Source organism: Heteronotia binoei, chromosome 8, assembly GCF_032191835.1.
Source record: "Heteronotia binoei isolate CCM8104 ecotype False Entrance Well chromosome 8, APGP_CSIRO_Hbin_v1, whole genome shotgun sequence".
NCBI classification, from domain to species: Eukaryota; Metazoa; Chordata; class Lepidosauria; order Squamata; family Gekkonidae; genus Heteronotia; species Heteronotia binoei.
Genome location: NC_083230.1, coordinates 101,307,293 through 101,332,112, shown reverse-complemented (window position 1 = coordinate 101,332,112; position 24,820 = coordinate 101,307,293). Strand labels below are relative to the sequence as shown.

Sequence of the window (24,820 nt, the reverse complement as noted above, 5' to 3'; positions counted from 1 at the left end):
AATGTTTTTGTCAATCCATGGCTACAATATCTCAACTCTGGAAGAAAGGTCTGAAGGTTACCGAGTGAATTGTTTTCTGCCTTCCTCTTAATTAAGATTGGAAGGTTTTGCATTGCAGTGCAAAGCCCTTCAGGCAAGATCCATCCACATTTCTGCAATGCAAAGTTAACCTCTGCTAATGAATATTGCATGAAACAAGCCCAGCTAGATACTGCAGAAGGTATATGCCATCATTGGCTGGCAGGGAGTGGGGAGACATACAGTATGACAACATCGCACCACCCGTCATTCCTGTTTTATGAGGAACAGAGAGTCCAGAGATGCAAAGTAATAACCCCACATCCCTTATAGTGCTTAGTTTGGCCCTAGCCATAGTTTTTGAGTGATCACCAAATAATGCATCAGTCAGGTCTTCGGCTACACGATAGCCAGTCCGAATTCCCAACACTTCTTTCACAATGAACCTGGGAAATTATAGCTTCAGAAGATGTGAGCTCTGACTCACAAAAGTTCATGCTGAAACAAATGCTGTTAGCCTTTATGCTGCCGCAGAAACAGCCAGTGGTGAGTAGCCCAATTGCACTGTTTCATAGTCCTGAAAATAAGCTGGTAACTGGGGGGGGGGGTGTAGAAAAAGCCCAGCAGGAACTCATCTGCATATTAGGCCACACGCTCTGACACCAAGCCAGCCGGAACTCTGTTCCTGCTCCAAAAAACCCCTGCTGGTAACTTTTGTGGAGTGTGGCAAAGCTACCCTGGCATTCAACATGGAAAACTAACAGAGTTATCCTCTGGGATGGGCACTAACCAGCTCACTAACTAAAGTTCATGATGAATTTTGGCTGATTCACGGTTTGCAAACTCACAGTCGTGGCAGGTCAATCAGCACGAACTTCCAAGCAGTTCGCGGCAGTTTGTGAATGAGCACATTTCCAGAGAGACTGTCTCAGCTCAATCTAAATATTTACCAAACTTCAAAGCAATGGGAGGGGAACAGAATTGGGAGGGCATGTAGAGGAGCATCCAGGGGAGGTCCCCCGCGACTTCGATGTCTCCAGCTTGCACAGGATCCATTCTACACGCTCCTGAACCTCCTAAACCTTTGTCTGTCGCTTCCCCAGAAAGCACGTTCCTGGGTGCACCTTCTGGCAAGAGGGGACTGTAACCAGGGCTGGATTAACAATTAGGCCAGTAGGCACTGGCCTATGGGCCCCCACCCCTTTAGGGGCCCTAGGCCAGCTTCCCCACACACACCAGTTTCCCCCCTGCTTGCAGTCCTTCCAGCCTGAATGTGGAGCCAGCAACTGAGCCACTCTTTGCCCGACTTGACTAGTGCGGCTGCTGCTAGCTTCATCTTCAAGTTTGCCTCTCCTCCACAGCTTTGTCAAAGGGGCTTTTAAGAAGGTGCCTGCAATGGGAGCCATGGGCAGTGGGGTGGGCACTCAGACTCTGAGAAAATTTGCAAGGAGTCTTCAAGATTTCAACTGCCAAGGGGCCTCCACAGGGTTTAATCCAGCACTGACTGTAACTCACCAAACTTGGAGGGTAGATAGAGAAGTGTCAGCTGGAGATCTCATGTGAGTTTGGTGACTCTAGCATGCTGGAGGGGGGGGCATTCTACTGCCTCCCAAACCCCACAAGCTGAACCAGTTCATTTGGCAGCTGAAAGTTCGTGAAAGTTTGTGGTTTGCAAATTGGGCACACCATGAACTATGAACTGAACCAAACCACATTTTCCTGGCGTGTGCCCATCCCTAGTTATTCTATGAAGAGTTACTCCATTCCAAACTCATTGAAATCAATGGGTTTAAAGCGGGTAACTTTGCCTAAGATGGCAGTATAAGGCCCCTGGCTTTTGAAGCTCTAGGAGTTCAGAATACTAGAGGCCAAAGATAAACTGCAGCATATGCACACAGAGACATTAGAATAATAGAATCATAGAGCTGGAAGTGATCCCCAGGGTCATCTAGTCCAACCCCCTGCACGACTTAATTTGTTCATAAATGATTTGGAGTTGGGAGTGAGCAGTGAAGTGGCCAAGTTTGCAGATGACACTAAATTGTTCAGAATGGTAAGAACCAGAGAGGATTCTGAGGCACTCCAGAGGGATGTGTTGAGGCTGGGTGAGTGGGCGTCAACGTGGCAGATGAGGTTCAATGTGGACAAGTGCAAAGTAATGTACATTGGGGCCAAGAATCCCAGCTACAAATACAAGCTGATGGGGTGTGAACCGGCAGAGACTGACCAAGAGAGAGATCTTGGGGTCATGGTATTTATTTATTTATTTATTTATATTAAGATTTATACCCCGCCCTTCTCACCTAGGTGTCTCAGGGCGGCTTACAACACAATAATTAAAACAATTTCAGTTTAAACAATTAAAATACCATTAAACCATAATTTAGTAAAAACAAGATAGAATAAAAATAAAAATAAAAACCGGCGGCCTATAGATACATTTTTTCATCCAGGATATTTTACATTGGTAGATGTAACTCACTGAAAATGTCTACATTGGTAGATGTAACTCACTGAAAATATCTACATTGGTAGATAACTCACTGAAAATGTCAAGACAGTGTGCGATTGCAATTAAAAAAGGCCAATGCCATGCTGGGAATTATTAGGAAGGGAATTGAAAACAAATCAGCCAGTATCATAATGCCCCTGTATAAATCGATGGTGCGGTCTCATTTGGAATACTGTGTGCAATTCTGGTCACTGCAACTCAAAAAGGATATTATAGCATTGGGGAAAGTGTAGAAAAGGGCAACTAGAATGATTAAAGGGTTGGAACACTTTCCCTATGAAGAAAGGTTAAAACGCTTGGGGCTCTTTAGCTTGGAGAAACATCGACTGTGGGGTGACATGATAGAGGTTTACAAGATTATGCATGGGATGGAGGAAGTAGAGAAAGAAGTACTTTTCTCCCTTTCTCACAATACAAGAACTCGTGGGCATTCAATGAAATTGCTGAACAGTCAGGTTAAAACGGATAAAAGGAAGTACTTCTTCACCCAAAGGGTGATTAACATGTGGAATTCACTGCCGCAGGAGGTGGTGGCGGCTACAAGCATAGACAGCTTCAAGAGGGGGTTATAAATATATATATAATTATTTTTTGGCCACTGTGTGACACAGAGTGTTGGACTGGATGGGCCATTGGTCTGATCCAACATGGCTTCTCTTACATTCTTAATGCGAAAATTCACAAATACCTCCCTCTAAAATTCACAGGATCTGCATTGCTGTCAGATGGCCATCTAGCCTCTGTTTAAAATACTGTGCTGGTTGGTTTTGGAAACAGAATCCTGGAGTCCTTGAATCTGTCATTTCCCTAGAAAGCACTTTCCTGGGGGCACCTTCCTATGTTATTATATACACCTTAACAGGGGTGGAATTCTAGCAGGAGCTCCTTTGCATTTTAGGCCATACATCCCTGATGTGGCCAATCCTCCAAGAGCTTACAAAAAAAGAGCCTTGTAAACTCTTGGAGGATTGGCTACATCAGGAGTATGGCCTAACATGCAAAGGAGCTCCTGCTAGAATTCCACCCCTGCGCCTTAACCAAAAACATCTTCTCAGTGAATTAAAACTGAATGCCCACTAATTAATCAGCTCAAGCTGCCATTAATTGATTTACCAAACTACCACAAAATAAATGTGTCCCAATGAGAATATTTTCCTATTGTGCCAGATGTTTCTCTTTCACTCTTGGGACGCATGAAGCTGTTTATATCATCTAGCTCAGTATGGTCTAATCCAGAGGTGGCCAAACTGTAGCTTGGGAGCCACATGTGGTTGTTTCATGCATATTGTGTGTCTCTCAAAGCCCCACCACACTACTGGCTGGCTTGGAGAAGGAATTTGTCTCTTTAAATCACTTTATCAAACCTAACAATACATTTAAAGTTAAAGCTGCTTTCTTTCCACCGCTCCCTCCCCCATTTATTTGCTTTCCTTCCTTCCTATCTGGGAGAACTGGATTTGATTCCCCACTCCTCCTTGCAGCTGCTGGAATGGCCTTGGGCCAGCCTTAGCTTTCCTAGGAGTTGTCCTTGAAAGGGCAGCTTCTGGGAAAGCTCTCTCAGCCCAACCTACCTCACAGGGTGTCTGTTGTGGGGGAGGAAGGCAAAGGAGATTGTAAGCCACTCTGAGATTCAGAGTGAAAGGTGGGGTATAAATCCAATATTTTCTTCTTCTCCCTCCTTCTTAAGGTTCTCAGACATCTGATGTTCATGTCTTGTGGCTCTTATGTTAAGCAAGTTTGGCCACCCCTGCTCTAGACCTCATGATACACTCAAGAATGGGATCACAACAGCTTACTGGAACCAACAGGTGACTTAATTCTTCTACCACACCAAGCTGCAACCTCTTTGGCTAAGATTCCTCACAAGCCCTCTGCCAGGCGCTTTCCACTCAGCCAGCATTTCACGGAGGGGTCATTCCTTGGGCAGTTATTCTTCATCCCTTCTGCCCAGCATTTTTCACAGCACCCATGCCACCATCAGCCCATAGCCCTTTGCCAGAAGAGAATGATTCCCAGATGGCGGTACAATTTTTCATGGCATCAATACGATTCCTCCGCTCCCATCAGGCTGGGTGCTCCTTGTTCGCACTGCCGTATCAGCTGAGATCATTGTGCAAGGCAGCGTGACCTTGTTTGCTCACATGACCAATTGACTGAGATAATTGGATAAACAGGATCACTCTTTTCATGGGGTTATCCTGACTTGGAAGGAACACAATGAACTCGGACAACGAGGATTTCCAGATAATGGGACTCTGTTGTCCTCAGACTTCTCAATAGGCCGCCTGCATCCGTCACCTAGTTCTGCAGACTCGTATTTGCAATGGAAATTTTGAAAAACAATGCAGGCAATGGCTGCTGAAACACAGAAATCAAAGAGTTGCTTTGGCATGGAGTTCAAATTAATTGCCTGCTAAAGCCTCAAAACTGTCTTCAGTGAATCTTGATCATCAATGCCCTTTGGGTATTTGCCAAACATTCGCAGACTATTTGATATCTGCATTTGACATCTGATGTTATTTCATTTCCATATTTGCTAAATGACAGCTGATATTGGACAGCTGGTGATGTTTTCACTGGCAGAATTCAACAGCTGACATGCTGTGTGGTTTTTTTTCATATCCAACATCCAACATGCAATGGTTATATAGCATCTGACAGCTTCTTGAAGGGGAGGTTTCATTTCTGTTGCTTGTGAAAACTAATCAAAAGTGGACAGCAGCTCTAAAGCAGTCATACTTCAAGTTCTGAGGTTAAAAGCCACATCTATAATGTGAATTCAGTTTTTGAATGCAGAATTTCACACTCAAGAATTAAGATGGTAATTTGAATAGTTGTGAATATTCTCTTAGGCTATGTAGTGCCTTTCATATGGAAGGAGGAGGAGGAGATTGGATTTATACCCCTCTCTTCACTTGGGAGTCTTAGAGCAGCTTACAATCTATTTCCTTTCCCCTCCCCACTAAAGGCACCCTGTGAGCTGTGTTCCCTCTAAGATGAGTTAGAGTTAGCTCACAGTTTTTTAGCCGCAGGCTCACACATTTTTCTTTTCGCTCAGGAAAATAGGAGCAGGGCCTGTACCTTTAAGCAGCGAATGCCTTCCTTAGAGCCAGTTTGGTGTAGTGGTTAAGTGTGTGGACTCTTATTTGGGAGAACTGGGTTTGATTCTCCACTCCTCCACTTACAGCTTGCTGGAATGGCCTTGGGTCAGTCAAAGCTTTCGCAAGAGTTGCCCTTGAAAGAGCAGCTTCTGTGAGAGCTCTCTCAGCCCCACCCACCTCACAGGGTGTCTGTTGTGGGGGAGGAAGATAAAGGAGATTGTGACTGCTTTGAGACTCTGAGATTCAAATTGGAGGGCGGGATATAAATCCAATATCATCAACATCATCATCTCAGTAGCCATTGTTGAGGTTGCTAGGCAACCACAATAATATTGCTAGCTTTCAAACCATGTTTTTTGTCAGTAAAAGGCAGGGCAGAGGGCCCTTTCCAAGACTAACCTTCACACAACTTGCAAGACTTGGACAGGCTCTGCAGTGACTACCACACAACTCACTTGGGTGTCTTGCTACTATGCAACTTTTGCAAACTGGCCAGATTTTTCTTAAACTACCATAGAAGAAGGAAAGCTGAAAGCCACTATGATGTCATGGTTGGAGTGCCATAGTAGGGTCGGAGAGACCCAGGTTCAAATCCTCACTTTGCTACAGAAGCTGGTTGGGTGACTTTTGGCCAGACACACACTCTCAACCTACCCTGCCTCACAGAATTGTTATGAGCATCACATGGAAGAGAGAAGAACAGTGTAAGACACTTTGGGTCCTCACTGGGGGAGGGAAGTGGTATAAATGAAGAAATAAACAAAGCTGAAGACTGGAGGGGCAGATTATAGAAAACTTAGTTGGTAAGTGGGAAGGGGAGAAGCAAGCAAGGAGAGGGGAGAGGGTATGAGGCTTCCAGGAGGAGAGAAAAAGGAAACAGTGTACAGGGAAGAATGATGTAACCCTACCAAGGTCCCAACTTATTTCAATATGGCCCTTATTATCGAGGATGTTGAGGCATTTTGGTGCCCTTTATAGCTCCCTGTCCATGGTCCTGAAATGCTGCACTAAGCGGTCAGATTCAGATTTCTAACTAATTCCTAAAATCCTAAAATCTTCTTAAAATTAGGTCACTGGCTGGGCCTGTACTTTTGCATCGAAGGCTTGGCAGTCAGGATGCTACAACCAGAATCATGACGCTCGTAAGCAAATCCAGGATACAGATAAATAAGCCAACTGAGTAACTTGAATCGCTACCATTCTTTACAGCAAGTGGTGCTGTTTGGAGTTCTGAAGATAAGGCCTCCAGCGTCATTAGTGAACCCAACAACAACTATAGAATAAAATCAGTCCTGCATTTTTTTAATTCCCACCGTGATCATCAATGATCATGTTAAATCACTAGACATTCTGCGAATCCAAGACCATCAATTATGTTTGTGCATTGTTGTGCACTGAATAAGGCCCACTTTTTTTGTAGCATGACTAATAATCCATAATATTTACCCAAATTTTCAGTGCCTACTGAAAATAATGGGGTATGTGTGAGAGAGGGAGGGAGGCAGAGAGAGGGGGGAAGAGGGAGAGGGAGGAGGGAAGGAAGGAGAGAGGGATTGTGATGGCTTTGGCTCGCAGAAATCCCATTGCACTATGAACTAATGCCAGAGGTTTTTATTTAAAAAGTATGGAGCACAGCACCTCTGCAAACACAGCCTCTCTGAAATGTACATGATTGTACTTCCTGGATTAAATCAAAGAGCACAATAGCTTTAGCAAAAGACATTTTATTGCTCACTCCTTCGAAATTCCATCTGGATTAAAGCATAAAGGGAAAAAAAGGTGTTGTGGCCAAGAAACAACATGCAAGTTATATGCATTTGCCCTAATAAGGGTTTATTTATATAAAAAAAGAAAAGAAATGCAAAGCAACCTAAAGAGGCTTAAATTAACCCCTTCACCCTTGGACTTTTTTTCATTGTTCTTCAGCCCTTACCCAATAACACTTCATTTACTTGAATGAGTGCACATTTAGAAAATAAACCCAAAGTCCAGCATCACCCTAAAAGCTTAACCTCATTTGTTTCAATATGAGCTTTCCAGAATCACAGCTCAGTTCCTCAGACACACTAACTGAAGAAGTGTGCTGTGACTCACAACAGCTCATATTGAAATAAATGTTTTTAGCCTTTAAGGTGTCATTGGACAGTAGTTATATGTTGCTATAACTGACTAACATGACTACCCCCTTTAAAAGCCCGTTTTGTACAAGGGCAAAGCAGATTGGTTATGATCTGAAACACTGGCTGGCAGTGAAAGAGTTCAGAATTCAAATCCCTTCCAAGGCACCAAAACACAGCTTCCCCCAAGGCTGTTTCATGGGGTTTTTTTTAAAAAAAAACCTCTTGGGGCTTCATTACATGCATTTATGTGTAGCACATGGCCAGTCCCAAGTGGCCTGTATTCCCTCCAGATTCTGCCAGAACCAATTTGGATAACTGGTGAGAATATAAAGGAGTTGCTAAAAGGAAGAAAATAGCCTAACCCACACAAGTAACCACCTCTGGATTTAACTAGAACTTTCTGTAGTAGACCCTTGTGGAGTTACTTCTATTGCCATCATGTTTAAAAGATACCAGTTTCTTCATGACAGTGCTGGACTTGTTTAATAGCCACCCCACATCAAGTGAGCTCTAACCATTGCCGAGTGAGCTCTAACCGTTGACCTCATGTTGAGCCGAAAACTCTTGATTTAATTTCAGAACCAATGGGTTGAAATTAAATCAAAAGAGTTTCCGGCTCAACATTAGGAAGAACTTCCTGACAGTTAGAGCGATTCCTCCGTGGAACAGGCTTCCTCAGGAGGTGGTGGGCTCTCCTTCCTTGGAGGTTTTTAAACAGAGGTTGGATGGCCATCTGACAGCAATGAAGATCCTGTGAATTTAGGGGGAGGTGTTTGTGAGTTTCCTGCATTGTGTAGGGGGTTGGACTAAATGACCCTGGAGGTCCCTTCCAACTCTATGATTCCAGTTTGTTTTTCAGATGGGACAGGGCTTGGTTACCCATCAGGCATCTTAACCTGATCAGCCCACCACTTGGAGAGGCTGTTGGTCAATGGCCCATCGTGAGACCCTGGCGTTTTTATAGCTTGCGGTGGCACAGGACTTAAAAACCTTGGATGACTTCATCCACATCCAGATTTCTCATCTGGCTTTTGTCATCTCAGCTATTTTCAGTGCTTGTGTTTGGTCTGTGTTCCCAGTGGCAATTGCTCCTCAGGCATACAAGACCCTCAAGGTTTGACATTTGGGATCTAGTGTCCGCCTCTCTCTTAAGCAAGCTGAATTTTCTCTTTTGTCTGTATCAAGGCACCAGCTACCCCTCACAGCTTTGGTGATTACTCAGTTTGCCTCCACCATGCAAGTTTGGCTTGGTGGGTCTGTGGGAAGAAAGAAGCTCTGACTCAAGATCAGTCGGGCTAGAAGCAATCTATGGAAGGGCTGAGGTTAGCTTCTAGGTTTTCCCATCACCAAGATATCTGCATGAAATTATGCTAGGCTGCATCCCCATGGGCAGGGGTGGAATTCTAGCAGGAGCTCCTTTGCATATTAGGCCACACAACCACTGATGTAGCCAATCCTCCAAGAGCTTACAAAAAAGAACCTTGTCAGCTCTTGGAGGATTGGCTACATCAGCGGTGTGTGGCCTGATATGCAAAGGAGCTCCTGCTAAAATTCCACCCCTGCCCATGGGAAGACTGCACAATAAGATGGAGGTTACCTATGAAACCATGCCCGCTAGATTGGGTTTACATGTGTGGCTCCCTGTTGTATAAACACATCTGTCATTTATCAGAATCAGACTTTGCTCTTAGTTATGTGATGAGTTACTTTCCATTCAAAATAGATAAAATAATTATATTCCCATCCCTGACCTGGATCGCCCAGGCTGGTGTGATCTTGTCAGATCTTGGAAGCTAAGCAGGGTCAGCCCTGGTTAGTACCTGGATGGGAGACCACCAAGGAAGTCCAGGGTCTCTATGCAGAGGCAGGAAATGGCAACCCCCCTCTGAAGGTCTCTTGCCCATGTCTCTCTACTCCTGCACACAGGAAGCAGAGGGAGAGGCTGCCAAACTTTTCAGCTTGTCTCCTCCAGCCAGAAGCTCCTCTGGACTCCACTGAAATACAATTCAGCACAACAGAAGTTGCAAAGAAAATGTAGAATGGATTTTCCATTCCCATAGTAGCGTATCTGTGCCAAGATGGAAAACCATTCCACAGTTCTTCGCAACTTTCATTGTGCTGCAATGTATTTCAATGGAGCTCATGCAAGTCAGTTGGCATTCTTGGCTCCCATTATGTCCAATGGTCCTTCAAGCCTCTCCCATCTCAAACCACCCTGTAAAAAACCTGAGATCCAGGAGTGTGGTATATTTCTTGTATATACGTAATGGAACAGTCTGCTCCCCTCCCTGATATCTGTGTGATTTAGTTTGGTCCTATTGGGTACAGCTCATTTCAGTTCCAGTTTTGTATGGTAGTTGTAGGTTCTGAGAGTTGTCCCCTTACAAATAAATGGTTGATGTTTTGAGCCAGCTTGTCTCCGATGAATGGACCTGAGAATGGGTGCCTGATAGGGTTGCCAGTACCCAGGTTCCAGTGGGAGTCCCCCCCCCAGTTTTCAGGGCTTCTCCCTGCCACCATCTGGTTGGCTGATGGGGGAAGCCCCATCCTCAAACACTAATGTCACTGCATGACATCTCTGTTGCAGTGACATTACCAGAAAGTTATGTCACTGTGCTGAGGATGCATGCAGTGACACTTTGGTTGAGAGCAAAACTCCATAGAGTTTTGCGCAAAAATCAGAGTCACTGCTTGACATCCTTGGCATGATGACATCACTTCCAGGTGACATCACTGCATTGAGGATGTCCCAGAATACCCTACAAATCCCCCCACCAGAGCAACAAGGGGACCTGGAAACACTAGTGCCTGAGTGAATACTCTAACCTGGAAGCTCACAGCCAAAAGGGGACATTACATGGAGAGCCATTTCCACTCTGAGTAGACCTGGGTGGGGGAGAAGCTTGCAATGCCCAGCCATTTCATATTTTCCTAGGCTCAGAGCATTTCATATTTTTAAGTTTATATTTTTAGTTTCTGCTGTGATCTTTGTGTTTCTTCTTGATGTTTTATTTTAAAAATTGCATTGCCAATTCCCACTATTCCTCCCCCTTTCCATTTTAGGCAGGCATCTTTTTTGGGGGGGAGGGGGAGATATCAAATATCAAAGACTGCTAAATAAACAAAATACTGCAAGAGTGTTACTGTTTTAAGCATGTTTGTATTTTAAGTTTAAAATGAAATCTTTAATTGTTTTTATTTGAGTCCTTTATAAAGTTGATATCTTCACCTCCTGATGTTACATCTTATGACATACATGGCCCAGCCCAACAAAGTCCTGTTTATGTCAGATCCAGATGTCATAACAAATTAGTTAAGCATCCCTGCCCTAAGGAGTTGTTATAAGTCAGCTGCAACTGATTGGATTAGGTGTGCTATCCAGAGGTGTGGTAAGTAGTGTTACTTCTGAGTTAGCGCAAACTAGCTCACAGATTTTTAGCCTCCAGTTCACACATTTTTGTCTTAGCTCAGGCAAATTGACCCCAGAGCATAATAATTTATGCAGTAGCTCACAATTTTAATGCCAGTAGCTCACAAAGTAGAATTTTTGCTCACAAGACTTTGCAGCTTAGAGGGAACATTGATCACAAGAAGAAGATGAAGAAGAAGAAGATGATGATGATGATATTGGATTTATATCCCGCCCTTCACTCCAAATCTCAGAGTCTCAGAGCAGCTCACAATCTCCTTTATCTTCCTCCCCCACAACAGACACCCTGTGAGGTAGGTGGGGCTGAGAGAGCTCTCCCAGAAGCTGCCCTTTCAATGACAACCTCTGCCAGAGCTATGGCTGACCCAAGACCACAAGTTCTCATGAGTTCTTGCAGAGCTGTTCCTCTCAGGAGCAGCTTCTATCAGAACTCTCTCAGCCCCACCAACCTCATAGGGTGTCTGCTGTGGACAGGGGAAAGAAAAGGAGATTGTAAACCGCTCTGAGACTCCTTCAGGTAATGAAGGACAGGGTATAAATCCAATTTCTTCTTCTTCTACATTCTGTTTTTTGTTTGCATTCTTATTATTCCCTTATTGTATTTTCTTCTAATTTCATACACCACCTTGAGTCTCAAAAAAAAAAAAAAGGTAGACTAGAAATGGTCAACACATAAAAAAATCTAAAATTGTAAAATCCTGGCCTCTAATTTGAACACAGTCAAATATTTATTGGAACCAAGAACTGCACTATCAGGACTGCTAGATTTAAGTCCAGGAGTGCCTTAGAGGCCAAGAAAACTTTTGGGGATATAAGCTTCTGCCTTCATCAGATACAAGTAGGATATGAAGGAACTTGACTCCCAAAAGCATGTAACCTTGAAACTCTTATTGGTGCTACCAGATTTGAATCTAACTGTTCTTCTACTGTTCTACTGCTACCTAACACAGCTATCCTCTGAAACCATAAGGATAGCAGAAGCTTTTTAAAAATTCTTCCCCAACCTGGATAGCCCAGGCAAGCTCAGTCTGATCAGATCTGAGAAGCTAAGCAGGGTTGACTCTGGCAAGTACTTGGATGGGAGACCTCCTTGGAACACCAGAGCTGGGAGGCAGGGGCAGACTTTATTCAGCCACCTCTCTGAATAGCCTCCAGGCCCCATGTTATCGTTTGTTAGGAAAGGAAAGGTCCCCTGTGCAAGCACCAGTTGTTTCCGACTCTGGGGTGACGTTGCTTTCATTTGTTAGGAGGGGGACAAATGAGGGCTTCCTGTCTTCTCCCCCTGCAATAGTCCAGGAACATCCCAGCAACACAGCACAGCTTCTCTTACTAGCAACCTGCAAGAACTACAGGAGAAGAAGCAGTGACCTGTGGCAAAGATCTCTGTCTAGACTGCCCACTTAAATCCATTGTATCATGAAATTCACACATGCGTTTGCAGAAGTTCACTTGGTTTTGTCAGTCGCATCCATATTAGCATGAGTGACATACCTGTCGTTGATTAAAATCCCTTGTTTTTCTAGCACAGTTCAGTGCTTTCGTAATACTTGGCAAGATTTAACTGGGTTACTGAGCAATGGGTGGGTGGGTGAAGTGTTGTCAAGTCACTGCCAATTTATATGACCTTGTGGGGTTTTCAAGGCAAGAGACATTCAGAGGCAGTTTACCATTGCCTACCTTCACATCACAGCCCTGGTGTTCCTTGGAGATCTCCCTTCCAAGCATTAGGGCTTGGCCCAGTTTAGCTTCTGAGATCGGGACATCTTGAGCCAACTGAGCAGTCTCAATCAGAATTACGCTTCTGAACTCCATTGGCTTAGAAGAGTTAACTGTGTTCCAGAATGCACTGCAAATCTTTCTTCTTTTTTACCTCTCAGATGCTCCACCCTACCATAAAGGTTTTTAAGTTTAAATCCAAGTTTAAGCGCCTTGGATTTAATCCAATCAAAAACAGAGGGGCAAGAAAGCTAATACAGAGTGGTCAACACCTGAAAACATCCTGGCATCCTGGATCAATCAAAAGCCTCTCAATCATCTTCTGTGACTGTCCTAACATCATAACATTCAGGCCTGGCCCTGCCATTAGGCAACTAGGTGATTGCCTGGGCGCCAACCTTCTGAGGGCACAGAATTGGGTGCCCCCCATGTAACTCGATGATGTTATCAGTTTGAGGGGGCACCAGACATTAGCCTCACCTAGGGTGTCAGACAGTCTACAGCTGGACCTGATAACATCATCATAAGATGCTATTCCAATGTGCTGTTTTTGCCTTAAACCTACCCAGAAGCAAACTTTGTATTGTGCTGTGAATCTTGCCCTCTCCACATATGGTGGAATATGTCCCCCACTCCATAACCTGCAATGGTAACCCCTGAAACCAATGGCTCTCAGCCATTCCCTCCTCCACAACAGAATAACAATAATCATGTTTTTATTTAAACTGCATATACTCTTTCTTCCCAGTCGATGTGGTCTGAAACGCATAACTGACCCACTAAAATCTCATATTATGAAAATACAAGCATTGGGCATGCAGGGCTTTTTTTGTAGAAAAAGCTCAGCCAGAACTCATTTGCATATTAAGCCACACCCCCTGATACCCAGCTGACTAGAACTGTGTTCCTGTGCATTCCTGCTAAAAAAAAAAATCCCTGAGAGCATGTAATCTTCCTCTTTGGCTGTGGGTTCCCAGACTGGAGTACTCACTCAGGCACCCATTTGCAGGTCCATTCAGCAGAGACAAGCTGGCTCAGACATCAGGCATCTATTTGCAAGGAGACAACTCTAACAACAAGCAAGCATACAACACTGGAAACTGAAAACCAGAACTCCATCCAAGAGGACCACACAGATATTAGGAGAGGAGCAAACTATAAACCTATATACAGTAAATGTACCACAGAGCACTCTATTTACCCCCACCACAACAACTGACTTTCATTCACAAACTACAAAAAGCATGCTGAAGAATGCAGCTGCTCTGCAAGTTTGAGACCTTCTTTTTATTGGAGGTGCCAGGGACTGAATCTGAGACCTTCTGCATGCCAAGCAAGCATTTTACCTCTAAGTCACAGCCTCTCATCTGATTGTCCTCAGTAGTCCAATTCAAAAAAGCAAGTTTGGGACCTTCTTTTTATTGGAGGTGCCAGGGATCAAACCTGTGACCTTCTGCATGCCAAGCAAGCATTCTGCTACAAAACCACAGCCTCTCACCTGACTGTCCTCAGTAGTCCAATTCAAAAAAGCAGAGGTGGCCATGGCCACTGAGAAAACCTGAGTAGAAAACAGATCTCACTAACCTGAGTAGAGGAACTGTATAATGATCCCTGTTCTGAGAACTGGAACTTACAGGACTGTTGTACAGATTCATGAGAGGTGAGGTGCTTTTGAACATTCAAACTGACTAACCTGGCCAGTCACAATTCTCCCAGAGCAGTTTCTCAAGAGCAGTTCTCTCAGAGCTCTCCCAGCCACCTACCTTGCAAGGTGCTCGTTGTGGGAAGGGAAAGGGAAGGAGATTGGAAGCCGCTTTGAGGCTCCTTAAGGTAGAGAAAAGCAGGGCATAAACACCTACTCTTCAACTTCTTCTTCTTCTTACATAGACATAAAGTAGTATTGTTTATGCTGGTCTACCAACCTGCAATACTGGCATAATGTCCTTTCCATGCCAGAGCAACAGCCAAGCTTGTGATGTTGTTTCTGCCCCAGCAGTCAGTATTCCTCATCCTCAGTGATTATTTGGGCCACAAAAGGGCAACATTAAATAATGCAAACTAACAATGTCTTATCCATGTTAAACACGCTGCCCTGCAACACTTAACATCAGCTTTCACAAGCCAGCCGCAAGCCACATTCTGTGAATTATTTGGCTCTTCTTCTTTATTCCAATCGGGCCGCCTGTCAACCAGGAAGGTACCCTTTGGGCTTCCACTTTGGCAAGTGAGCCCACTGAGAGAAAAATGCTGCCGGGAAAAATCTTAAAGGCAGCAGAGTTGGAGCACATTTCAGGTTAAGGAGTTTATTTCTTCCCTGTTCTAATTCCATCATAAAAGGGTCTTGAGGGAAGAGCTATGGGAGGGGGGAAAGAAATGGTTGCTTAGCATTCTGAGAAACAGTGCGGGGGCAGAAGCGATACTCTGTGCATTGGGGAATAATTTGAGGCTTACAAGAAGAAGTTGCCTAATCAAGGTGGTTTTCTCTGCCTGTTTTCTAGATGCTAATTTGACAAACATTCAGACAGAGGGGGGTGAGAGGAGGAAACCAAAGATTCCAGAAGAACTGACCTTATTTTTTGCTTTTCTGCCTTCAGGGGAAGCAGGGGTGGCTAGCTAGCAATGCTTTGTGAGCTACTTACACAATACCAAAGGAGATGACGAAACAACACCCAGCTCCTGCTTCCCTCCATGCAAAATTACCATGTGCATCTCCCCCCCACCACCACCAAATACACACACTTCTCATTTGGTAAGCCAGAGCCACCTTTTGCCCTCACCCACTTCATATGCAGTCACCAGTACTAGATTTATAGTGCAAAGTTCCTTTCTTTTGATATTTAGGGGGAAATATCTGGGAAGATACTTTGGCCACCAAATGAGAAGGGAGCACTCACTGGAGAAGATCCTGATGCTGGGAAAGACAGAAGGCAAAAGAAGAAGGGGATGGCAAAAGATGAGATGGCTGGACAGCATTACTGATGTAACAAATGTGAATTTGAGCAGACTTCAGAGGATGGTGGAAGACAGGAGGGCCTGGCATGACTTGGTCCATGGGGTCGCAAAGAGTCGGAATCGACTGTACGACTGAACAACAAATCTAGGAAGAGCATTGTGATGAAATGTCTGGGAAGGGCATCTGTGCACACAATGCTGTCAAGTCGCAGCCTGCTTATGGTGAACCTGGAGGGTTTTCAAGTCAAGTGATGAACAGAGGTGGTTTGCCATTGCTCATCTCTGCACAGCAGTCCTAGTATTCCTTGGTGGTCTCCCATGACTTCTAGGCATGCATAGAATCATAGAGTTGGGAGGGACGGTGGCTCAGTGGTAGAGCATCTGCTTGGTTAGCAGAAGGTCCCAGGTTCAGTCCCTGGCATCTCCAACTAAAAAGGGTCCAGGGAAGTAGGTGTGAAAACCCCCAGCTTGAGACCCTGGAGAGCTGCTGCCAGTCTGAGTAGACAATACTGACTTTGAGGGTCTGATTCAGTAGAAGGCAGCTTCATATGTTGATCCAAATGCTAATCAGTGCCAACCCTGCTTCACTTCCCAGACCCGGCTAGCCAGAGCCATCCAGGTCAGGGCACAACTATCTACAGAGCAACAAATACCAGGGAGAGAGGATCCAAGTCTCTGCCTCAAGGAGCTTTCAGTCTACATTTCTACAGTGTGTGGGGGGGGGGGGGGGGAAGGTAACAGAGAGAAAATAAGCAGTGCAATGGGAAAGGAATGCATGCAATGGCAGTCAGCTGAGATCATGGGCATTTATTTATTTATTTATTTATTACTTCACATTTATATCCCGCCCTCTCCGTAAGCGGACTCAGGGCGGCTTACAACATCATAAAAACAATTCAATTCAATAAAACATATAAAACCATAATTTACTTATCAATTTTAAAAACATTCTAGCGCTGTTTCAATCCAATATAGGCGGTATTGACTTTCCGACTATGATCGCCAGTATTCTGTGGATGTCCTGGTGGCAGCCCCTTTCCAATCAAACCGCAAAAGCCTGTTTAAACAGTTCAGTCTTACAGGCCCTGACCTAGATAGCCCAAGAACATACGAACAGCCAGCCCTGGCCTAGATAGCCCAAGCAAGCCCAATGTCATCAGATCTTGGAAGCTAAGCAGGGCGCTAACCCTGGCAAGTACTTATATGGGAGACTTCCAAGGAATACCAGGGCTGGGACACAGAGGCAGGCAGCAAGCCACCTCTCTAAATGTTCTTGCCTCCCAGTCCCATCACCAGAAGTCAGCCATGACTTCCAGGCATGCATAGAATCATAGAGTTGGAAGGGACCACCAGGGTCATCTAGTCCAACTCTCTGCACAATGCAGGAAACTCACAAATACTTCCCCCTAAATTCCCAGGATCTTCATTGTTGTCATGTGGCCATCTACCCTCAGTTTTAAAACCTCCAAGGAAGGAGAACTCAGCACCTCCCAAGGAAGCCTTTTCCACTGAGAAATCGCTCTAACTGTCAGGAAGTTCTTCCTAATGTTGAGCCAGAAACTCTTTTGATTTAATTTCAACCCATTGGTTCTGGTCCTACCTTCTGGGGCCACAGAAAACAATTCCACACCATCCTCTACATGACAGCCCTTCAAGTACTTGAAGATGGTGATCATATCACCTCTCAGCTGCCTCCTCTCCAGGCTAAACATGCCCAGCTCCTTCAACCTTTCTTCATAAGACTTGGTTTTCAGACCCCTCACCATCTTCGTTGCCCTCTTCTGGACCTGTTTCAGCATACAAGCACACACTACAAAAATATATTTTTAAAGAACATAAGGACAGCTCTGCTCCATCAGATCAAAGGTCTATCTAGTCCACCATCCTCATGGGAGCTAAGGGAGAGTCTGCCAGGAGCTAATCAGGAACCACTTTCAGCATTGCAGAGAGACACCTTCCCAGTGCATTCATCAACACAGGAATGCCGTGCGGGGGCTGAAGCAGACACATCACAAATCTGGAATCTGATCATTCAACCCAACACACAAAGCTGGGTGTCCTCAGCTCTGCTGCAAGTCAAATATTTAGGTATCCTTTATTCTCACTGTTTGTGTTCTTGCCAACTGAACAAGGTTGAAACATTTGATCTCACATGCAATGTTCCCTCTAAACTGCAGAGTCTTGTGAGCAAAAATTCTGTTACTGGCATTAAAGCTGCGAGCTACTGCATAAATTAGATTGTTCTGGGCCATTTTTCCTGAGCTAAGACAAAAATGTGTGAGCCGGAGGCTAAAAATCCATGAGCTGGCTCAGCTTAGAGGGAACATTGCTCACATGTTATTTCCCTTTTTGTTTTAGGGACTTTGATGGACTATAAGGATAGTCATCCCTTGTCTATTCAAGGGGCCATGGCTCAGTGGCAGAGCCTTTGCTTGGCATGCAGAAGGTCCCAGGTTCAGTCCCCAGCATCTCCAGTTAAAAAGGTGATGTGAAAGATCTCTGCTTGATACCCTGGAGAGCTGCTGCCAATCTCAGTAGACAATACTGAACTTGATGGACCGAAGGCCTGATTCAGCATAAGGCAGCTTGATGTGTTCATGTAGGGGGGAAGGGTCTAGGCCAGGAGTGTCAAACATCTGGCCTGCAGGCCAAACTGGCTGGCTCAGGGCTTCAATCAGGCCTGCAAGGCTCTCTTCTCCCCCCTCCCCCTCCTGTTCTCAACCTGTGAAGCTCTGTTGCTGACTCCTTCTTCCTTCTCTTCTTCCCTCTCTTTTCAGAGGCTCCTTCTTCCTTCTCTTTGCAGAGGTTAAAGCAGAAAGCAAAGCTGAAAAGAAAATGCAGAATGAATTTTCCATTCAGGCCTATGGGCAGCAGACCTGAATGGAAAAGCCACTCCATGTTTTCCTTGCAACTTTGTCTATGTGTTTCAATGCAGTGGAGCTCAGTTTAATTTCCCAGTGTTCCCATAGCCAGCTGAAACTTCCTGGAATTGTGTCCTTGCAAAGCAAGTGTCGATGCTTTGAGCCAGCTTTGTCTCTTCTCAATGGACATGAGAACTAGTGCCTCGTGAATACCCTAACTTGGGAACCCACAGCCAAAAAGGCATATTACACTGGAAAGCCATTGCTAACCTGAGTAGACCCGGCGGGGGGGGGGCGGGGTGAGAGAAGCTTGCAATGCCCTGCCATTTCATGTTTTCCCAGGTTGAGAGCATTTTATATTTTTAGTTTTCTGCTGTATGATCCTTGTGCTTCTTCTTGATGTTTTATTTTTAAAATTGCATTGCCAAATCCCACTATTCCCCTACCTTTCCATTTTAAGCAAAATATTGCAAGAGTTTTAAGCATGTTTGTATTTTAAGTTAAAAATAATATCTTTAATTGTGTTTGCCTGTGTATTTTATACAGTCTATATCTGTGCTATCTGGCATTACATTTTAGGACATGCATGGCTTGGCCCTACAAAGTCCCATTTATGTCAGATCCAGCCCTCCTAACAATGAGTTTGACACCCCTAGTCTAGGCCGATCTAATAAATTTTATATATCCATCCTTCTTACAGGTGGCCTTAATGAAATTGCTCTTAAGGTGGCCAAATGTTGCACTTGGGCTCAGTCCGTAAAAAGAGCAGATGCTTCAATCATTTTCTTAACTACCTTGTATTACTGAAATTAGGCTTCAAATGAGGTTAAGAATCTCTGTTGTTTTCATATGTTTCATTTGTGTTTAGCCTCTACTGTTCTGTAGCCATTGGCTGATCTTGGATCAAAACAAATGAAATGACTGACTGACCAAGCTGGCTACACAGATGACCTGGATCCAACATTCCTGTGTGAATGCCTCTCTCTAGACAAGCTTTCCCACCAGTTTAGGTGTTTAGCAAAGCTTCTGTTCTGTGCACCAGCCCTTTCTCCCTAACTAACAGCTCCAGCCCTCAGGAATGCTTTCCCTATAGAGCCACACAGATCCCTTTAGCAATCAGGCTATCACATAGACATGTGTTTGAGGTTGGGGGGATTGTTTGTTTATTTTGTTTCTGCGGTTTCTCTTTATTTCTGGCTGCCCTGTGATTTCGTCACAGTTCTGCCAGTGTTTGATGAAGTGACATGCCTCGCTTGCCCCTCTATACAAGGTGCCTTCACTTCAAGAAGAGCAGGAAGGGTTTTACGTCTGGATAAGCCAGTTCTGCCCAGCTGTGTGACTGGCAACTTGGGCTTAAGGGCTGGCTTCAGTACTGAACAAAGTGACAATGAGTGATGCCCAGAACTATGGCAGAGCAACTTCACTAACAATGGCACTGTAGCGGCAGGGCAACCCCATCCCTCTGGCTTCACTGCCCAAATGTACTGGCACAAAAAAGGGAGAGGGTCACATTGCTATGCTGTCAGCCCCTATGCATTTACATGGAAGCAAATCCTACTGCAACCAAGGAGATGCAAGACAGGCCAATCCAAACACAATCTGGTTTTCAGAGCACGGTGGGATGCAACCTAAGAGCACACTTGAATTGGGTGAGCGAAAGGGATAGGAGCTGGGCAAGAGAACAACTGGGCAGCAGAGCTTTCCAGTGGATTGGGTCCAAAGTTAACAAGAGACCGTCACATTATTTATTTATTTATTTCATCACATTTATATCCCACCCTCCCCTAACGGGCTCAGGGCAGCTAACAACAGTTAAAAACCACATCAAATATTAAAAACAATATAAAGTAAAATCAATCCACATATTTTAACCATAAAATCCAAGATGCATGTCGATGTTTCTGAATATCTATATTTGTCCAGTGGGATTGTCAGTGCTGTGGGACATTTCCTACCTCCTCTTAACCACTGAAGGCAAGCTTAAATAGTTCGGTCTTACAGGCCCGGTGGACTAGCCTACGCAAGGATTTGTAGGGTGCTTTCACATGGTGACTGTTTGCAAGCAGATGTTGCCATTCTTACACAGTAAAAATCCAGTTGCGACATGCATTGTTTAGTGTGTGTGTGTGAATGTACCCACAGATTTCCCAGCTCTTCGGTTAAGGGGGGCGAGGAATGTGCCAGGCAAAAAAAAATCGGAATGTCAGTGCGAGAGCAGTTTAGTTTAATCCCGAGCTGATAAGGTCCAAAGAGCATCTTCTTTGTCAAGCCACCCTCTCTGCCCTGCTCTTCACATGCCTTCAAAGCCGGCTAGTTCCCAAATGAGATCATGATAAAGAGAGGCCTTCGAGTGGTCCTTGAGATGAGAGTGCATACATATCAACAAAGCGAAATGAGCCGTTGCAAACTTCAGCAGTTTTGATACAAAACGGACCCGGATTTGCTGTGCCGCACAATAGCCCCCTAGGCTTCTGGGGAAAATATCACCTCAGCACCATGCTAGGCTTCACATCACAGCCTCCCCGTTACTCTCCAAGAGCTCGTGCCCGCTGCTCTTTGAGAGAGAACTGCCCAATTTTCTGTCCTGATTATCATTCCATTTAAGCAAGAGGAGTTTGGGGGTCAGCTGAGCAACGTCTTTCCATAAGAAACTGCTATAGCATTCAGGGTTTGAAATATAGCAGTGAAGAAAGCAGCATTTCAAAGATGGGGAGATGTCCTACCCGCAGATCATTGTACCTGTACATTGCTTTAAAAAAAAAAACACACCCAGATTTCTCCCTTCTACTACTCCCCCCGCCAAAGGTGGGTGAATATAACCCAAACGCTGATATTATTAGACAATAAGCTTCAGGCAAACATTCCACACAGTATATTAGCTCTTTCTAGCTAAAGTTATTTTCAAGTTACAAGACATAAATGATGAGAAAGCAAGGCCAGCACATCAGCTACTCCTCTTGGGCATTGCATTTTTGCACAGTTGGCTTTGGCTATGCTACCGAATGAAAAGAGATGGCTATTTTAGTCCTGGTAAGCAAAGAAAGCTCCAGGGATAGCTGTTGCTCCCCCGTGACAATCAGCCCCAGCGTCCTGCATGCTTCTCCACTTATGCACGCTATTTCTCCTCTCTCTTTATGGATGGAAAGAAGGGAGGGAGGGAAGGAAGGAAGGAAAAAAGGAGGGAAGGGAAGGAAAGGGAGGAAGGGAGGGAGGGAGGAAGGAAGGGAGGGAGGGAGGGAGGAAGGAAGGAAGGAAGGAAGGAAGGAAGGAAGGAAGGAAGGAAGGAAGGAAGGAAGGAAGGAAGGAAGGAAGGAAGGAAGGAAGGAAGGAAGGAAGGAAGGAAGAGCTAACAAAGGGAGGAGACATTCATACTCATGCTTTGAAATTGACACCTCATTCTGCCTGATGACGTATGTGAGAAATTAGAATGAGATAAAAGGAAACACTCAAGCTCATTGCAGGAACTCACTAGATCAGAGTTTTTTATTTGAAAAAGAAAATAATTGCTATCCCAAATTCTTCCATGACATACATAATATTTGCATCCACATCACACCCTTCAGTTCCGCCCCACTGCTTTGAATTTGTCGCCATACATTGAACAGACCCTACCGCTTCTTTGGAGAGAACAGGGGCTAGATCCTTGGAGCACTGGTTCCTTGGCATCACATTTACTACTATGAGTTCAATATGGAAATGGATTACAAACTGCTAGGACTGACAGTCTAATAATTGCCTGGTAAAGTATATACATTTTTAGAAAATCTGCACATACAAGTACCACCACATATTTTATTCTCTCACTCAAGGAAAAATGGGCCAGACCTCCAAATGGCATTACAGTTTCTTAGCTTTCAGCCATGAATGTATATCCAGTATTTCTAGTAGTCTTCCCATTTTCACTCAGAGAGTGAAGAAAGAACGCTTCCTGGATGACAAAGAAGGAGGGAGAAAGAAAGAAACATTCTTCTCCTTTCAGCCCTTCGCTTTCTTTTAAGTAAGATTCGGCAATGCAACTCTGCTTCTGTGTCCTTGAAGTACCCATGAGTAATTTTTTTTTTACTCTCATGTCTCCCCTGTACTTTAGCACTTCTAGCTTCCATCACCCACGGAGGCATGCAAAGAAGATAATGCAGTCTCGTTTCTCAAAAACACCTGGGGAAAGACCATTAAGGGATCTCTCGCTAGCTGCCTTTACAAAGCAACTCACCACTTCAGGCTCCGTTCATGCATAACCCAGGGGGAAAACCCCCACAATTCCCCAGTGGCTACTTGGCAAGATTCATGCCTGTAGGTTGTACTTTCTGCAAGCCATACACTTTCACAAGGAAAGCACGATTGTCCTGGGCATAATGGTAGGAGAAGAAACCCTTTAGAAATAATGGGTTTCCTCCACACAAACACACACTTTGGAAGAGGAGACAGTAACAGCACAGGATGAACTCCGGCCAAGAGAAATGTGCATCACGAATGCAAAAGCCACAAAAGGGCACCCGAGGCTCCATGTAGTACGCATTTGCCATGCTTTCATGCTGCATCTTTAACAGAGAGGGAAATCCTAGCCGTGTAATAGCAGGGACTACATTTCGAACAGAGCCGGATAGCCCCAAATGCAAGCCTCAAACCCACCCGGCTGTCAGCCCTTGCAAAACCCTGTTTCATACACACACACGTTTCACATACACACATGTTACACACACACACACGCACAAGGAACTGGACACAAACCTATTCTCTAGGGAGGGAACATGCCCCAGAGGCATGCCTTTAGACAAGGAAGGCTGTTCATCGAGGAGCACGCAGCTATTTCGAAACTCAGCGTGGTTCAAGGAACGCCAGCTGGGGAAGAATCCACCAACACTTTGGGCTGAGCAGCACTGAGGTCTTCTTGACCGACCACCCCAAGCCCACAGGCTCTCCGCTGGCCATTCCCCAGGGAAGGGATTTCCCCTCCCGCCCACCGGGCAGGATTGCAGGGATTGCGGGCAGAAGGTGGGCTCCATGGGGGGGCAGAACCTGGCTGGGAGGCAGAGAGGGGCTTTCTCGCGGGGTGGGCGGAGGTTTCGTTTTCGGCTGGGCCAGACCAGACCCCCCCCCTTTTCCCCCCACCCCGCTCCCGGGACTTACTCTGGTCTCCGGCTGAGGACGCCTTTGGCGAGGGCCTGGGGGGGCTTGTGCTGGAGGAGGGCCAGGCAGCAGCCCTTCTCCCGGCCGTCTTTCTCGGCGGGGTGCTGGTGGGGCGGGACGGGGGTCCGGGCGCCGCTGGGGCCCGCCGGAGCCGGCTTGCTGGGAGGCGGCGGCGGAGGGTGGTGTGGCTGCTGCGCTGGGAACTGTCCGTGGTGCTGAAGCGGCTCTGACGCTGGGAGCTGTCCGTGGTGCTGAATCGGCTCCTGGCGCTGGCCCTGGGGAGGCGGCGGCGACGGAGGACCCGAGGCGGGCGGCGGGGGAGCGGGGGGCCTCTGCGCCGGCGGCGGCGGCGGGGGAGCTGCTGCCGCCGGGGAGGCGTCCGGGAGGGCGTACTGCTGGCGGAGGCTGCGGTTCTCGTGGCTCAGCTCGTCCAGGCGCCTCTCCAGCTCGTCGATGCGCTGGCGCTGCGTGTGGATGAGGCTCTGCTGGTTCTGCACGATGGCCGTCAGCTCCTTCAGGTAGAGCACGGCGCGCACCGGGTTCTCCAGCAGGCTCTCCATGCCCCCGCCCGCCCGCCGCCGCCTTCGCCTTGCAGCCCACAAGCCGGCCGGTCCGAGAGGCGAGGCTGCTGCTCCTGCTTCGCGCGCCTGGCCCGGCGGCTCCCTGCTCGCATGGACCCGGACACACACTCGCACGCACACGTCGCCAGGGCGGCGGGCGGCAACCTCTCTGCCGCCGCGTCAGGCACCGGCTGGGCGGGGCCGCGGGAAGCACCGCCCCTCCCAGGCAGGGCCCGCCCCCTCCGCCGCTCCAGACTCTTCCCCCCCCCTTACCCCCCTTCTCCAAAGGAGGGAACGAGGAAAGAATCGGGGCTGGGGGGGAGTTGATGGGGAGGGGAGTCAAGTTGGGATAAAGGGTTGGGGGTTGTGGCGAAGGGCGGGTTTGCAGAAGGTCCCGGGTTCGGTCCTCGGCGTCTCAGGCTA

General features: G+C 46.1%; 1 protein-coding gene across 7 annotated transcripts in view; it reads right to left on the bottom strand.

Moving 5' to 3' along the window:
• IQSEC3 (IQ motif and Sec7 domain ArfGEF 3) overlaps positions 1-24,397 on the bottom strand; it is a 268,326-nt gene extending 243,929 nt beyond the window's left edge. For all 7 annotated transcript variants that reach the window (XM_060245739.1, XM_060245740.1, XM_060245746.1 and 4 more), the window contains exon 1: positions 23,838-24,397. In XM_060245739.1, the coding sequence (XP_060101722.1) occupies positions 23,838-24,397 (560 nt within the window). The remainder of the gene's footprint in view (positions 1-23,837) is intronic.
• Between the last annotated feature and the right edge of the window lie 423 nt (positions 24,398-24,820).